The following is a 16,168-nucleotide window of genomic DNA, read 5'->3' as shown; positions in this document are numbered from 1 at the left end:
ATGAACTGATCACATCTACAGCAAATATGTTCCAAAATCATGCTCTGTACACACATCCACAAACACACACACATGTATATGTCCTGATGTAGATGGTGAATGAGCGGAATGCCTGGACTCATCAGATAAGAGGCAGGGCTACAGAAAGAGAAGAGCTGAGTCAGACACTGTCACATGCATGCGTGTGTGTGTGTGTGTGCGTGTGTGTGTGTGTGTGTGTCACAGGGATAGACAGAAACAGGCCTTTCAGGAGGGCAGCTGACTGTAAATGTAATTGCTGTAGCGGGTGGAGCAGCAGGTGACTCCGCCTGGCTCTGCTTCCATTCAGCTATTCTCCTGTTGAATAAATACCTAACAATGGTGCTGAAGCTCACAGAAAAAACACTCATATGCTCACTGTTGCCAGATTGGGCATTTCTGAGTTCAATGTTTCAGGAAAATAATTGTTTGATAAGAGTAGTTATTAAGGAACAGTTGTGGCAGGTAAGTACTTGTCATTGTGTAGTTTTAGCAGTTTATTGTGTATTCTTGGTGTATTTTTGGACAATCGAGATCTTAAAACAATCAGGTCTCTGGCAACAGGGAGTTTAAATAATCCATGATGAGGCAGCAGGGTGTGTGAGAGTTTTTCAATCAGGGCTGGGTAGGTAATTAGTTCCTCCTTTTTAGCATACAGATAACTAGCAAGCAGCCAGTTCCTGTTCCAATCTGTTAATGTGGCTATGGTGCATTGCTCAGTGGCACCATGGCGGATCGGGATTAGAACCAGCAACCTTCTGATTTCGGGGCTGCTTCCTTAACCACTAGGCCACCACTGCCTGGCTGTTGGCTGTTAGCCCCTAAAATTCTGGAGGTGTGTATATTCGGGGTATATTCTGGCGGAGTGTATATTCGGAATATATTCTGGCGGCGTGTTTATTCCGGGTATATTCTGGAGTCGTGTATATTCGGAGTATAGTCTTGAGGCATGTATATATGCGGGGTATATTCTGGAGTTGTGTATATTCGGAGTATATTCTGGAGGCATGTATATATGGGGTAAATTCTGCCATTGTGTATATTTGGAGTATATTCTGAAGGCGTGTATATTCGGAGTATATTCTTGAGGCGTGTAAATTCAGGGTATATTCTGGAGGCGTGTATATTCAGAGTATATCCTGTCGGTGTGTAAATTCAGGGTATGTTATGGAGGTGTGTATATTCAGGGTATATTCTGGCGCTGTATATATTCGGGGTATATTCTGGCACCGTGTATATTCGGGGTACATTCTGGAGGCGTGTATATTTGGGGTATATTCTGGAGTCGTGTATATTCTAAGTATATTCTGGAGTCGTGTATATTCAGGGTATATTCTGGAGTCGTGTATATTCGGAGTATATTTTGGAGTCATGTATATTCAGGGTATATTCTGGAGGCTTGTGTATTCAGGGTATATTCTGGAGTCGGGTATATTCGGAGTATATTATGGAGGCATGTATATATGTGGGGTATATTCTGGAGTCGTGTATATTCGGAGTATATTCTGGAGGCATGTATATATGGGGTATATTCTGGAGGCGTGTATATTCGGAGTATATTCTGGCACCGTGTATATTCGGAGTATATTCTGGAGGCGTGTATATTCGGGGTATATTCTGGAGGCGTGTATATTTGGAGTATATTCTGGAGGTGTGCATATTCAGAGTATATTCTGGCACCGTGTATATTTGGGGTATATTCTGGAGGCGTGTATATTCGGAGTATATTCTGGAGTTGTGTATATTAGGAGTATTTTTCTGGAGGTATGTATACATGGGGTATATTCTGGAGGCGTGTATATTCGGAGTATATTCTGGAGGCGTGTATATTCGGAGTATATTCTGGATCCTCCAGGATGTTCTGCAGGTCAGGGGGTTGACAACCACGCACTTCTGCCATGCAAATTTGCTTGTCTTGAGTCTACAATGTGACCAAATTTAACACAGCCAGCTGCCACCAACCAAGAGCCCAGCGAAGCTGAGCACAGCGGCCAGGACGGCAAGAAGAAATTAAAAAACAATGGTTCCTCCAGTACCCATGGTCCAGGATCCAGCATCGGCACTCACTGCACCACAAGGACCTTCCACGTCTTGAGTACAGACCGATAAAAGGGTGAGAGGTCTACCGAGACAGTCTCCAGTAGGTCAATGAAGCCGATGAAGCCCTTCCATATAAGGTCCTGATCCACCAAGGTGCCACTGAGGTCCCCTTGATGAAGGTACTGCTCCCCGGGTGCCTGTCATGGTGCCCACTGCTCACCAAGGGTGAGGGTTTAATACAGAGGACACATTTCACCATGTCACCGTGTGCTGCAGTGTCTCACCATGACAATCACTTCATCTGTGTAAACTGAAATTGTAACTTTTGGGGACAGACACGCCCCCAGCATTGTTCCCTTAATTTGACCAGCATACAGCTGACTTGACAGAGGACAGGCTCTTGAGGGAGAGAGAGGGAGATGGAGGGAGAGAAAGAGAGATAGAGGGAGGGATAGAGAGACATGGAGGAGGAGAAATACAGATGGAGAGATGGAGCGATAGAGAGATGGAGAGAACCTAATTAGACCCTTATGCTGTGAGGATCCTAATCCTGCAGTTTAGTCCTGACTGCTGCTGAGCACAGAGAGGATTAACAAGGAGTTAAATAACGTTATCCTGCAGCTCACACACTTACTGTCAATTACACACACACACACACACACACACACACACACACACACAGACCCAACGCACCAATGAACATTTCTGACATGCATTCATATAACATATTACATATCCACATCATACACACACAGAATCCTGAATGTGTGTCTGGAGAAGAGTGTGACGTCCCCTGCAGCTCGCTGGAAAAGACACCCTTTTCATGATCGCCCATTTATTTCCCTTTTGCCATCCTGCTGAGAATCAGGCCATCTGTCCATTAGAATTGGAATAAAAATCATCTCCCGTGTACGGGATAATGGTGGACACAGCTATGAACCCTGGGAAATCCAAAAAGGTAACGTCTGGAAGGTCCTAGTCTGCTGATGCAAACATGTTCTACCCCAAGAACACTCAGAAACACGAACCTTGAACACAGGGAGGCCACCGCTTCATCTAACCTGGGGACCATCGTGAAGACCCCGGCATTCCTGAAAATGGGTGACCCCACCACACCGATCCCTGCAACTTTTATATTCATGTCCTCATAAACGACGGGACGGGTGGACTGCTACTCCAGAGTCAACCATGCAGCTGGAAATGTGTGCGTGTGTGTGTGTGTATTCTAAGGTTTTATCTTTATTAGAAGTCATTAGACTAGTTGTGTTTAGGATTCGTGTGACGTCCACTTTCAACGTTCCAGCTAAAGTTTCAGAATAACGGCCCATCGCGATGACACACACACACACACACACAGAGGGTGATCTGATGTTGGGATGAGCGCATGAAGGAGAACCTCCCGTACACACACACACACACACACACACCTCCTGCAGTAGTATGCAGCTGCAGGACACACGCATTACCATGCTGGTGAGGTTTCAGCGAGGCCGGAATACCTGACTGTTGCTTTTCGACTTGTTCTTGGCGGCGCCCCGGCGTCTCTGCTGCTCCCTCCTGCCCAGCGAAGCCCCCATCTCACCTCAGCAACATGCTCCGCCTCCCCTCTCCCGTCCTCCTCAACGCCGGCGTCTCCTCAGAGTTACGTGCAGCACGCATACACACACACACACACACACACACACACAGACACGCAACGATGGGGCGAAGCTGCAGGACGCCGCAGCCACATGGAGAAAGAGAGTGAGGGAGCGAGCGAGCAGGAGGCGGGGAGGAGGGAGTGAACGAGGGAGGATGAAGGAGAGGATGAGGAGGGAGAGACTGTTGTAAGGCAGAGATTGAGACGGGAGACGTGCTCTCACGCCGCCATTGGCTCGTCACTCTTCTCCTCACACGCCGCCATCATCCAGTCACCCAACACACCGGTCCCCCTTCACCTTCTCATTCATTCATTCACTCACGCGGCCGCATGAAAACACAACGAAATGCCAGTGGACAAAAAGGGGGCGGGGCCGGAGAGGCTGCTGGCGTAACCTGTGATTGGACGTGGAGCGATACCTGGTCGTGATTGGCTGGTAGTTTTCCCTCTCTTCTGAGCCGTGAGCTCAGACTCACTCACATCATCCATTTTCTGCTATCTGATGGTGTGTGTGTGTGTGTGTGTGTATGGAACATTTATCAGATAGGAGTCATTCCACATGCAGCCGCCTCCAGGCCACGAAACAGCTGGGATTCCAGAGTCAGACGGAGGTCCTACACCTGATCAAAAATATGGTGACACACACACGCTGATAAATTACTTTCATATTTTACACATATGTGCCTCTGTTAGCACCTCTGTGGGCCAGTTGTTTAGTGAATCTCTCCTGTCTTTAGCCGTGTGTGTGTGTGTGTGTGTGTGTGTGTGTGTGTGCGGGTGTGTATGTGTGTGTTAGAAGCCGATGGAAAAGTCTGTTTGAATAAATAGGGCATGACTAAGTGCCCTTCCTGAACCCGACTCTCTATCTGTGGTGCCCTGAGGGAGACGGAGGCAGTCAGTGCTGACGTGATGCCATATTCACCCTCTTCCTGCACACTCCGTGTGTGTGTGTGTGTGTGTGTGTGTGTGTGTGTGTATGTGTGCGTGTGCGTGTGTTGGGGCTCCATGTGCATTTGTCCACATGCATACTTCATGTGTGTGTGCAACCCATTCACATTTGGAAAAGCAGGAGACTTTGTGTGTGTGTGTGTGTGTGTGTGTGTGTGAGAGAGAGAGAGAAAGAGAGATGGCATTCAGATAACTAATGCTGATCAGGTGCACTAATTGGACACAAACACACTTTCCCTCAGAAGTGCACACACACACAGACACACACATCTGTACATCATGCATGTATATGTGTGTGTGCGTGTATATTTATGTGTATCTATATATGATGTATGTATGTGTGTTTTTGACAGAGGGATTGACAGGATGTGTGTGTGTGTGTGTGTGTGTGTGCGGTCTCTATAACAAGTTCTCAGTAGTGACTTGAGGAGGTCGGTAGGCGAAATGAACATAAAAATGAAGGACAGCATGTCGATAGTTTAACCGGATTACTCCGAGACCCGGGGAGAGCGTTTCTCCCTCCCTCCCCGCCCGACGCCACCATCACGCCCTCCAAGGCGCTGAAGCTGCAGGCAGCTTCTGGAAGGAACCTGACAGAACGTCACCCAGTGGAGCACAACAGCCTTTACAGTCCTGATGGTTTCTGACAAGGCCTCTGTGTTTCACACCCATCAGCCCAGCTTCCCGGCACGTGAGGAAAATCAATAAATAACCACAGGGTTTTCTTTAATTATTATATCAAAATGTTCAAAATTCGACTCTATTTCTCTACTCTACTCCATTATATCATAGCAAGCTGTGAATGCCCTGGTAGTCTCATGGAACCTGAAAAGATCCAGAACATTTTACTAGAGCTGGACATTCTGAAACGGCCTGATGAAATGACTGTAATGTCCACCCAGCATAATCTGTAGCCATCGCTGGCCCGATTACACAGCCTGTGAGTACTCATGAAGTCCACTGTTCACCGTAGCAAGTCTTTCAAACCCTCACAGACAGTAGGGGTCCAGCAGGTAAGTACCATCTTCATGACACTGAAGATGACATTTATGACTCTGCAGACCAGCAGAGGTTCCCACTTGGCAGGTTTTCGCTTCTTGGCGCGTTCCCTGGTGGTTTTCAGTCGAGAAAAAGCAGAGCGGCTCTGGGACGATGCCCGTTTTTTAAATGCCACAAGTGCCAAGCTAAGACTGAGGTCTCCTCAAGCCTGGCCCACTCATTTTCTAGTAACGGACCTGAAGGAGCCCCCCTCCCCAAACCTGAAGGAGGACCATGTGACCTCCATGTGACCATGTTGCTTCAACGCTGCTGCCTCGCTCACCCTGTAAACTCACGTGGGACTGTGGGACTAACCACCTCCACTGATAATAATGCACCGTTGAAGGTGTCGTGGTCCTCTGGAGGACCTACTTACATTTTCATAACCTTCTCATCCAGACAGGGCATCGCTCAATCTGACACACCCACATCAACAGACACAGGGTAAGTCATCAAGGAAGAATCTTTCAATGATGCTGCGGCATCCAATCCCATGAGGATCCTGCAGATTCTACCAAAGACTACATTTTCATGGATGACTGTATGCATTCTTGTTCTTAAAGCACCTACAATCCTGCGTACACGCACAAGAGAGGGACCTTTCTGATGTTCTCCTCTAGTTTCTGAAGGGACCAGCATGGATGGCATTATCATATACCAAAAAGGTTTTCAAAGCCAGTTGGAACAAACCATAGAAAACCAACAAGATTGTGTGAAAGCCACAGTCTGAGAAGCCAGGAAAAAAAAATCACACCTAAAATGCCCACCAGACCACACGCTCACCAACCAACATAATCAAGACCATCAGAAGATGCTGAGACGTGGCATCCTACCTTGGTGTGTAGCTTGGAGAGCTGCTTGTCCTCCAGGTGGCTCTGTGTGTAGACCCTCCGCTTGTAGCGAAACTGCGGTGGGAAGACAAGAGGCAAATATGAACCAATCAGAACTCATTAGAGTGTGGTGGGTGTGGTCTGTGCTGCTATAACCCTGATTAACAGTTCTAGAATGCAATTGTGAATTAAAATGATTATTTGTCACATGGGACACACCACAGCACCCAGTGCACACAGAGAAATGTGTCCTCTGTATTTAACCATCCCCCTTAGTGAGCAGCGAGCAGCCATGACAGGCGCCCGGAGAGCAGTGTGTTGGGATGGTGCCTTCATCAAGGGGACCTCAGTGGCACCTTGGCGGCTTGGGATTCGAACCGGCGACCTTCTGATTACGAGTCAGCTTCCTTAACCGCTAGGCCAGGGGTGTGTGTATGTTGTCCTGTGGGAAAATGTCTCCTAGACTGTTGGATCCTCCTACTAACGTGTGATTGGGTGCTACCATTACAAAGCATAGGTCACCACACCCACGAAGCTGTTGAGGCAGTTTGCTTTTCTTTTTCTAACATAAACTGCAACGTTTTCTCCCTGCATGCTGATATGCTGGTGAAGCCCCCCCCACCCCCCACCCCCCCACCCTTGACTGGTACATGACCAAAAACATAATCACGGTTACCCACATGTCAGTTCAAATGAACCGCTGTAAGCAGGGCCAGGTATGGGTAACGTCCTGTCTACACACACTTCACACAGCATGCCATCAGAATGAAATGAAAAAGTGGAATGAAGTGATTGTCACACGTGATACACAGCAGCACAGCACACAGTGCACACAGTGAAATTTGTTCTCTGCATTTAACCCATCACCCTGAGTGAGCAGTGGGCAGCCATGACAGGCGCCCAGGGAGCAGTGTGTGGGGACGGTGCTTTGCTCAGTGGCACCTCAGTGGTACCTTGGCAGATCGGGATTTGAACCAGCAACCTTCTGATTATGGGGGCGCTTCCTTAACCACTAGGCCACCACTGCCCCAATGACTGCGAAGGGTCGACCCTGCGTCCCGTAATTACTGACCTCTGTGCTGTTCGGTATGTAGCGCAAACATGTCGATATATGAAGTCAGTTTGCGCTGATAAAGACTGAAATTAATGTTTTTATTATTCCAAAAACAGAACGGCATCACACAACGGCCAGCGCTGCACATCAAAACGGCGAATTACACAGGCCAGCGACAATCAGAATCAAATATTAATCCACATCAACGGTGTCATTGTCTTCCCGCCCTATACAGAGGATTTCTGTACTGACCTTTCAGCAGTCAGGTACTAACGCTTTATTCCTGGGCTCTTTTGTGCTTCGCTGTTATTGCTGCGTCCGTCGGGAATTCAGGAAAAGCTGCTCTCATCCCCATAAACACACACGATGCGACAGGGCCAGCGTGCAAAGTACCCGAAAGGTCATGAATATTCCGCTACAAAACTGTGCACACGCCGAGAGCGAGAAGAACACGCCAAAAGCTTTACACATGTGTGAAGTGGGCGGGGCCAGGAGGAGAGTCCAGTGTCAATAACAAAGCTCAAGAACATTTGGCCGACGCCCTGACCCAGAGCAACTCACAGGTTTCTGGGATGGGAGACCACTTTTCATGGATGAAATTGTTATATTTTCCATCAACATCAATACCTGATGGTGCATTTTTAAATAAGAGCGTGACTATGGCAACCTTTCAGCCATTTCTGGCAAATCTCACTGTTGAATTAAAAAAAAGATTATTGTGAGACCAGACATTAAGGCGAATAATCTAATGATTCTTATTCTTCCTTTTTCTTTTTTTTTTGCCATTTTAAAGCGATGCTGAAATCCATCAGTAATCCTGTATGATATAATAAGCCAGGTATTACATTGTAATGCACATTACACCGCTGGTGTCTCGCCAGACTGTGATATCTGTAAAACAAACCATGACATTTTGTAATTGTCACACCTCTATGGCCCTGATAATGACGATGCATTTGATTCCATTGCTCTTGTACCATGATTACATCATGTTTCATGTTGATCAGAAGGCCTCCGCTATTTCCATCATGTATCGTCCTGAAGACGTCTGGAATGTGCCGTTTTCTAGAGACTGCAGGGACAACATCCCAATCGGCTTGAATACGTGAAAGTTCAGATCTGTGATCTGTGGGCGATTTGCTGTGTTGTTCCGTGTTAATAATGAAATAGTCAGGGGGACGTTTATGACTCTTCACATGCCTGCTTGTAACAAGCTTTCAGTTTTGTCCCCCTTTCTTGTCACATTTATGATGCCTGTGATTGAGATTAGGAGAGGAACCGGGAAAACAGAGCTCATCTCCTCTCCTCTCCTCTCCCCTCACTTCACTCCCCAACTCTCTGAAGAGCTGCGGATTTAATTGGAACAATAAATCAGCTCAAATAATACTAACTGCAGCACCATAATGACAGGAAGAGAGAGATAAAGAGTCTAGAGAACCGCGAAGGAGGGGGATGGACGGATGAGGCAGAGAAGAAAGGTATATTCCACATGTAGAGTGTAAAATGGTCTAAAACAGCCTCGCACTTGAGGATGAGCGAACGGGTCGTTAACGGAGATTAGCATGAAGTAGTCGATTCAGAAACAGGATCCAAGGAGAACCATTAGTGGTAGGTCTTTTAGATCTTGTTCTGAGTCCTAAGCGTTTATTTTTAATGTTGCTTCAAAAGTTGAATTAGAATTTTGTGGAACCAAAAAGTGAATTTTCTACCAGCCAGAAGCCATGGGCCATCCAGTTTAATTTCCCACAATTGTAATGATACCTCCTGATGCGCGCATGTGTTCCTCCAGGTTCTCCTGAATCATCTACTCCTACCCAAGGAGCCCAGAAAGCGGAGCTACAACAACAGGCCTGTATTACAGTATTGTATGCACATTTACACTATTTATGACACGTCTATTGGTGCTTGGTAGTCCAGGTCTGATCTTCATACCCGTACTATACATTACATTTTACATTTACAGCATTTATCAGACACCCTTATCCAAAGCAACTTACAATCAGTAGTTACAGGGACAGTCCCCCCTGGAGCAACTTAGGATTAAGTGTCTTGCTCAGGGACACAATGGTAGTAAGCGGGACTTGATCCCGGGTCTTCTGGTTCATAGGCGAGTGTGTTACCCCTAGGCTACTACCACCCCCTATACGAGACTTACATCATCACCAGCCCTGTTGAGGTTACATCTAAAAACATAGTAAAGTACAGTCAAGAGAATAAACCACATTCCTTTTTGTAATGGGTGACGACGGCGCAGTGAGGAAGAAGGCTCTGACCTCCAGGTAGGGTACAGGGGTGACGGCGGGCAGTGGGTAGTCCTTCAGCGCGCGCTCCTCGTCTAGAAACTTGCCGGCTTTGCCGTTGTGGGCAGGCTGGAACAGGCCATAGTTCAGCACGTCCTTCAGGCTCTGGTTCAGCGTGTAGAGGATCCGCTGCTTCGATGACCAGATGGGAGCCTCCAGGTTAAACTTCATACATTTCTGCACACAGAGACACACAGAGAGGGCTGTGGGTTTAAGGCACTTACACCAACTGACCACTTTGTGGAGCTTGTGAGTCATGTGGGTATTTCTGTGTGCAATATGAGTGTGTGTGTGTGTGTGTGTGGGCCGCCAGATCCCTGACAGATAACAGACTTCTCACATCCATGAGACAACAAACGCACAAACACAAAGCAAACGCTGACTGAAACAGCACATTAGAAGAGGAACTACCAGCATGCACTGCTTTGAAGTGAGTTCTGACATGTCAGGTAACTTTCATCACTATCGAATCCCAATCTGAACAACACCAGGTCAACAGACACAACGATAAGTTCACGGGAAATACCCGTGTGACAGGTTAGAGTGTGATATCACAACCATGCTAGCATGACGAGGCGGGTGGTAGTAGCCTATGAACCAGAAGACCCGGGTTCGAATCCCACTTACTACCATCGTGTCCCTGAGCAAGACAGTTGCTCCAGGGAGACTGTCCCCCTGTAACTACTGATTGTAAGTCACTCTGGATAAGGGCGTCTGATAAATGCTGTTAATGTAAATGTAGGTGCCCAGAGAAGAGGACGCAGAGGTGACGAGAAGTCGAGGAAGGAAGGATGCAATTGTATGACATCACAAAACCGGGGTTTAATTGTGAAGAACAGGACAGGGGAGACATCCAATGACACTGGTGAACATGGAACATAACATCAAAGAACTGACCGCAAACAGAAACAATGGGCCGGTACCACACTGACCCGAAGCCGTCTGCGCAGGACATCTGCCGCTCGTCCATCGTGAATACCGGTCCAGTCATTCATTCATTTACCATTCACCTCAGTTGTTCATCTCTTTTCTTCTCTTCTCGTCTTGACTCTACTCGACTCGACTCATCTTATCTTCCACTCGAATCATAAAGACTCAGTGTATGGACTTCCCTCCCTCCTTCATGGACTGTTTTGCATGGCCCGCCAGGGGTCGTGCCCTAAGAGGGGGGGTACTGTCATGATCCGGTCCGAAAGGAATCCGGACCGGAGTTTCACTGTTGTCCTGTGTAATGTTCCCTAATTGTTTTCACATGTGTAAATTGTATAAAGCTGCCCTGTTCGTTTCTGTTCGCTGTCAGGTCTTTGATGTTATGTTCCATGTTCACCATGTCTCCCCTGTTCTGTTCTTCACAATTAAACCCCGGTTTCGTGATGTCATGCGATTGCGTCTTTCCTTCCTCGTCTTCTTGTCACCTCTTCGTCCTCTTCTCCGTTCACCTGCCTCGTCATGCCATCATGGTTGTGACACGTGATCATCTATTAAAATGATCCAATAATTTTTAATCCAAGATGCCAGATCTCTCACACAACTCGATGCCGGGACGTGTCAGCACCTTCTTTCTCTTTTCCATTGTGACTCTATGCAGCTCTTTTGTGCAACAATTTCTTAAAATTTGTTCAAATTGCATAATTACACACAGAACATAAGTAATACAAGACCATCCAACACACACACACACACTGGTTTCAACTGGAAATAAAAAGATCCCCAGAGAGTCCGAAACTCCCTAAACACTGATTCAGGTATGATATTCAGGTACAATGCAGGAGATTAAGCAGCTCAGCTTCTCTCTCATCCAACATATACACACAAACACGAAAACTGGATTTCAAACACCATTACTGTATAAGAAGGTGCAAACCTTCTCCAAAGCTTGTGACTGTAGTGTCATGGTTAGGTAAATGAGAACCTCTCATCCAGGGGGTGTCCTCTAATACTATTAGAAGTAAAAATTAAACCTGATGAACCCACTCGTTCCTGAGTTTCTTGTGACACTCTTGGGGCAGTGGTGGCCTAGCGGTTAAGGAAGCGGCCCCATAATCAGAAGGATGCCGGTACGAATCCAGATCCACCAAAGTGCCACTGAGGTCCCCTCGATGAAGGTTCCGTCCCCACACACTGCTCCCCGGGCTACTGTCATGGCTGCCCACTGCTCACCAAGGGTGAGGGTTTAATACAGAGGACAAATTTCACCGTGTCACAGTGTGCTGTGCTGCAGTGTTTCACAATGACAATCACTTCACTTTCACATTTGTGCTAATTTGTACATTCAATCACCACACAACTGTGATGTTTTGCACATTTGGAAGCCATGACAGTCGATGGAGATCATGTTTTAGGGGAGGGGTGGGAAATTCTCTGGGTGGAAAAAGCATGAGTAACAGGAGGTAACCTTTCCCCATATGACATCATAAGGGGACAAAGTGACAAAATAAAGTGATAAAGTGAAGTGATTGTCACTTGTGATACACAACAGCACAGCACACGGTGCACACTCAGACAAGAGGAGTTGGAACAGGGACGGGTCCTCAGGCTCAGATTCCTGGGGTCCAGCAGGCTGTAAATGTTTAAACCTCCGCCGTGGAGATGACTGATCCCAACTGGAGAGGCTTGCATGAGTAAATATCACAAGCTGTCTGGCTGCCGGCTCCTCCAGACTCCCTGTCCACGAGATGTGTGTGTGTGTCTGTGTGTGTGTGTGTGTGTGTGTGTGTGCTGTACTTACACTCAGCCAGAGTGACAAGGAAGAGTGAATAGATGCTCCTGCAACAGCAGCATCAGTTCTGCTTAATGAGATCAGAGAAAAGACAGCAGATTGACTGCATAACCCCCTCACTCTCAACAGATTACTGTGTGTGTGTGAGTCTGTGTGTGTGTGCGTGAGAAAGAAAATGACATGCATATGCTCAGGTACTCATTATCCAGCCTCTGCAGAGAACCCCCCATGTGCTGCACAACTCTGAATAATAAACACACTGTATGTGTGTGTGTGTGTGTGTGTGTATGTGTGTGTGAGACAGTAGTAGAGCTTATTAAAGTTTTCATGAAATGAATGTCCTGGAGTCTCTTGTCTCATGAAATGAGTGGAACTGGCTGTTTATTTGGGTGTAACGGAACACACTCCTGTAATGTATTTGTATTATCTTTCACTCTTATGTTGTCACAGCCTGATTCCGATGGGGTTCCCCCGTCTCTGTGATCCGGACCGGAGTTTCGTCATTTGTTTATTTGCTGTTATTATAAATATAAATGGTTGCCTTGTTGGGTTGTTGATTGTCTACCTGTCCTGTTGTGTTGTGTATTAAATCTTTTTTTGTAGTTTGCGTCCTTTTTTCTATGTACCACCATGACATATATTGTCTTATATTCTGTGGTCTTGTATGGATTATGTTTTTTTTTATTTTCTTGCTTGCTAGTTGTGTCTTGTTTTTACAATTCTGTTTTGTTTTGTATTGTTTTGAATATGCTTGTACAGTTTTGTATAGTATTGTATAGTTTTGAAAAGTCGGATATAGTCTTTTATCATTTTGTTTGTATAGCCTTATGTTGAATGATCTTATATATAAAGATGTATAGACTTGTACAGCCTTGCATGGTTGTGTAAAGCATTGAATAATCTTGTATAGATGTTTTTTTTATTATTTTGTATAGTGTTGTATAGTATTGAGTAGTTGTGTCTAGTTTTGTATACTTCTGTATAGTTTTGTAAAGTATTTTATAGTCGTGTATATCTTTGTATAGTTATGTACAGACTTGTATATTATTATATAGTTTTCTATCTTTTGTGTAGTTTTGTTCAGTCTTGTCTAGTTTAATTTATTCCTGTCTAAATTTGGAAAGTCTTGTAGAGATGTGTAAATTTTACAAATGTTTTGTACAATTGTTGTACAGTCGTATAATTTTGTACAGTTGTGTACCATTTTAAATGATGTAGTACAGTCGTTGGATAGATTTGCACAGTTGCATATATATTTTTTTTTGTACAGCGCCAGTCGAGTGCCACTGTTTGTATTTTTTTATTCAGTCGTTGTATAGTCTTGTACAGTCGTGTCTGTGTGTGTGCGTGTGTGTGTGTGTGTGTGTGTATATATATACATGTGTTCCAGAGAGTTCACATCTGTCCTGACCCACACCTCACATGAAATCTCTCATTCGCTCTCTGTGAGAAACGGAGGCAGGACAAGACGCAGGACAGGACGCAGGCGTCTGAATAATAAGGTGGAAATGCGCTAATATTAGGACGCTGATGGGTGCGGAGATGAAATATTACTGTATGAGATAAAAGAAGTAAAGATTTCTTCCAGGAATGCAGCCAGTGATAAAACAAGCAGCTGCTGCTTTGTCTGAGGGGAACATCAGCCTGCTCTTTGTTGGACGAATATGAAAGCCACCTACGTCCACCTGCTGCGGACGCTGGGACATAAATACGTGTGGTGGAGAGGTGGTGAGTGCAACACAAAAGCAAATGGGCCTTATCTTCGATTCCAGCACGGCGGTGCTGAGGACATCTCACACTGATCCAAAACCGGGGCCGCTTCCAATCTGGCTAATGCGTGTGTCAGTGGGGAGAGGCTGCAATCGCTCTCTCACACACATGCACACACACACACACACACTGAACACACCCACTTGATTATATATTTTTTTGCCATATTTTGTGGACATTTCTACTTAAATATAAAATAGCCTTATATTGAATTGTCAAATTTTTACTGAAATGTCTTAATTATTAGGTTTTCAGATTAAGACATTTCAAACACACCCACACCCCCCCTCCAGAGAGATGCATGTTTAATACAGCTGTAGTACCGCTGTAAATGCGCAGTACGGCCGCGTTACAGTCGAATCGATGCCGGCGCCTCTGGCAAGGGTACGAATGGATTTTTCTGCATCGATTCCTGTGGCCGTGTGTAAACCGGGACGCGTAGCAGCCACATCACAGCGGTGGCCCTCAGAAACAATGTCCGGTCCCCGTCACGAGAGGGAACATGAATCTGAGACTAACCTGTCACAACCCAAACTCCCTGGGCGCATTTGAATCTCTGTGGAATCCGTCCGTCTCCCTTCACCACCACATGACTGTGGCCAGACCCCTTCGACCATAATAAAAATAGCTTCCAATATTGTGCAATGACATTAGATCAAAAAAAGACTTCTGCTGACAGTGTCCAGGGTGGCAGCCAATTAAAGTTGGTTTGCACAGACATTAAGCGAATGAGGTTCCTTCTGAACGCAGACAGGGACCGACACCGCATACGCTTAAAGCTTTATCTTGCATCTCATTAGGAACCCTGAGCCCGAGACCCAGCAGCAGCGCTGTGTAATTGGCCAGCGTTGTTGAGAAACGGCTGGAGCAGAAGACCGGCAAACGCGGCGAGAGCAGCCTGCTGCGGGCTGATGGAAACCTGAAGCTCTGGAGAAAGTTCACCTGTCAGGCAGACGAATGGAGCGAAGCCGATCCCAGACAAGAGCGAACGCCCAGAAGACACAAAGCTGCTCCTGCACCTCATGGTGACTATAGATTATTCATGTGTGAATAAAGAGAATACCGATGTTAACGCAGCAGCACGCAGCAGCTCCACACTACATTCATCTCAGCGTCATTTTCCGGTTTGATCTGCTGCAGGTTGTGATTTGGCACCATCAGTTTCTCCAACCTGGCAACGGCCATCACAGAACAAACCGCCTTCATGCTCCTGCATCTCTGTGTACATCGGTTGGTGGATTAATGTGTGTGTGTGTGTGTGTGTGTGTGTGTGTGTGCGGCTGAAACAGCTGTGACTGCAGTGCACCCAGCCTGCATCCTAATGGTGCAGCACCACACCACCAATCATCTCCAGCCACCCAACGCTCTGCATTCCAGCCGAACGGGGCCCTGTGTGCGGTGTAAAAACGACGCTGCGACGCTGGTCAGGTTCCTCCGGAATCGCAATCCTGGGAGCGCCGCTTTAGAAAACGGCAGAACTTTTCGGGGGACCTCCGGATATTTAAATGAGAATTAGTTGCAGCATGTGCGGCAGTGTGGTAGTGTGTCAGGGTGTTTGTGCGGCACGTGCTGAAGGGTAATTGGGGTGAAGAGAAAAGACCCGCTGACCCCCACAGCCTCGGCACGTGTCGATCCTCCAATCATCAGATATTCCGAGCAGCGTGTGGTAAACAGAGGCTGTGTGTGTGTGTGTGTGTGTGTGTGTGTGTGTGTGTGTGAGGAATCCACCATGAAAATCCAGTGAAGTTTGACTGATGAGCTTTGCTTTGAAAGTGATGCAGACTGTTTGTTTGTGTCTGTGTGTGTCCCCAT

General features: G+C 46.5%; 1 protein-coding gene across 1 annotated transcript in view; it reads right to left on the bottom strand.

Moving 5' to 3' along the window:
* The window catches only part of shank3a (SH3 and multiple ankyrin repeat domains 3a), a 116,657-nt gene that overhangs the window by 74,647 nt on the left and 25,842 nt on the right, over positions 1–16,168 (bottom strand). The window contains exons 3-4 of the mRNA XM_028958753.1: positions 9,841–10,044; positions 6,517–6,588 (exon numbers count right to left, since the gene is read on the bottom strand). Of these exons, the coding sequence (XP_028814586.1) occupies positions 6,517–6,588; positions 9,841–10,044 (276 nt within the window). The remainder of the gene's footprint in view (positions 1–6,516; positions 6,589–9,840; positions 10,045–16,168) is intronic.

This window comes from Denticeps clupeoides, chromosome 17, assembly GCF_900700375.1.
Source record: "Denticeps clupeoides chromosome 17, fDenClu1.1, whole genome shotgun sequence".
Taxonomy (NCBI): Eukaryota; Metazoa; Chordata; class Actinopteri; order Clupeiformes; family Denticipitidae; genus Denticeps; species Denticeps clupeoides.
Note: the sequence above shows the minus strand (reverse complement) of the source record. Positions and strands in the feature narration are given on the sequence as shown.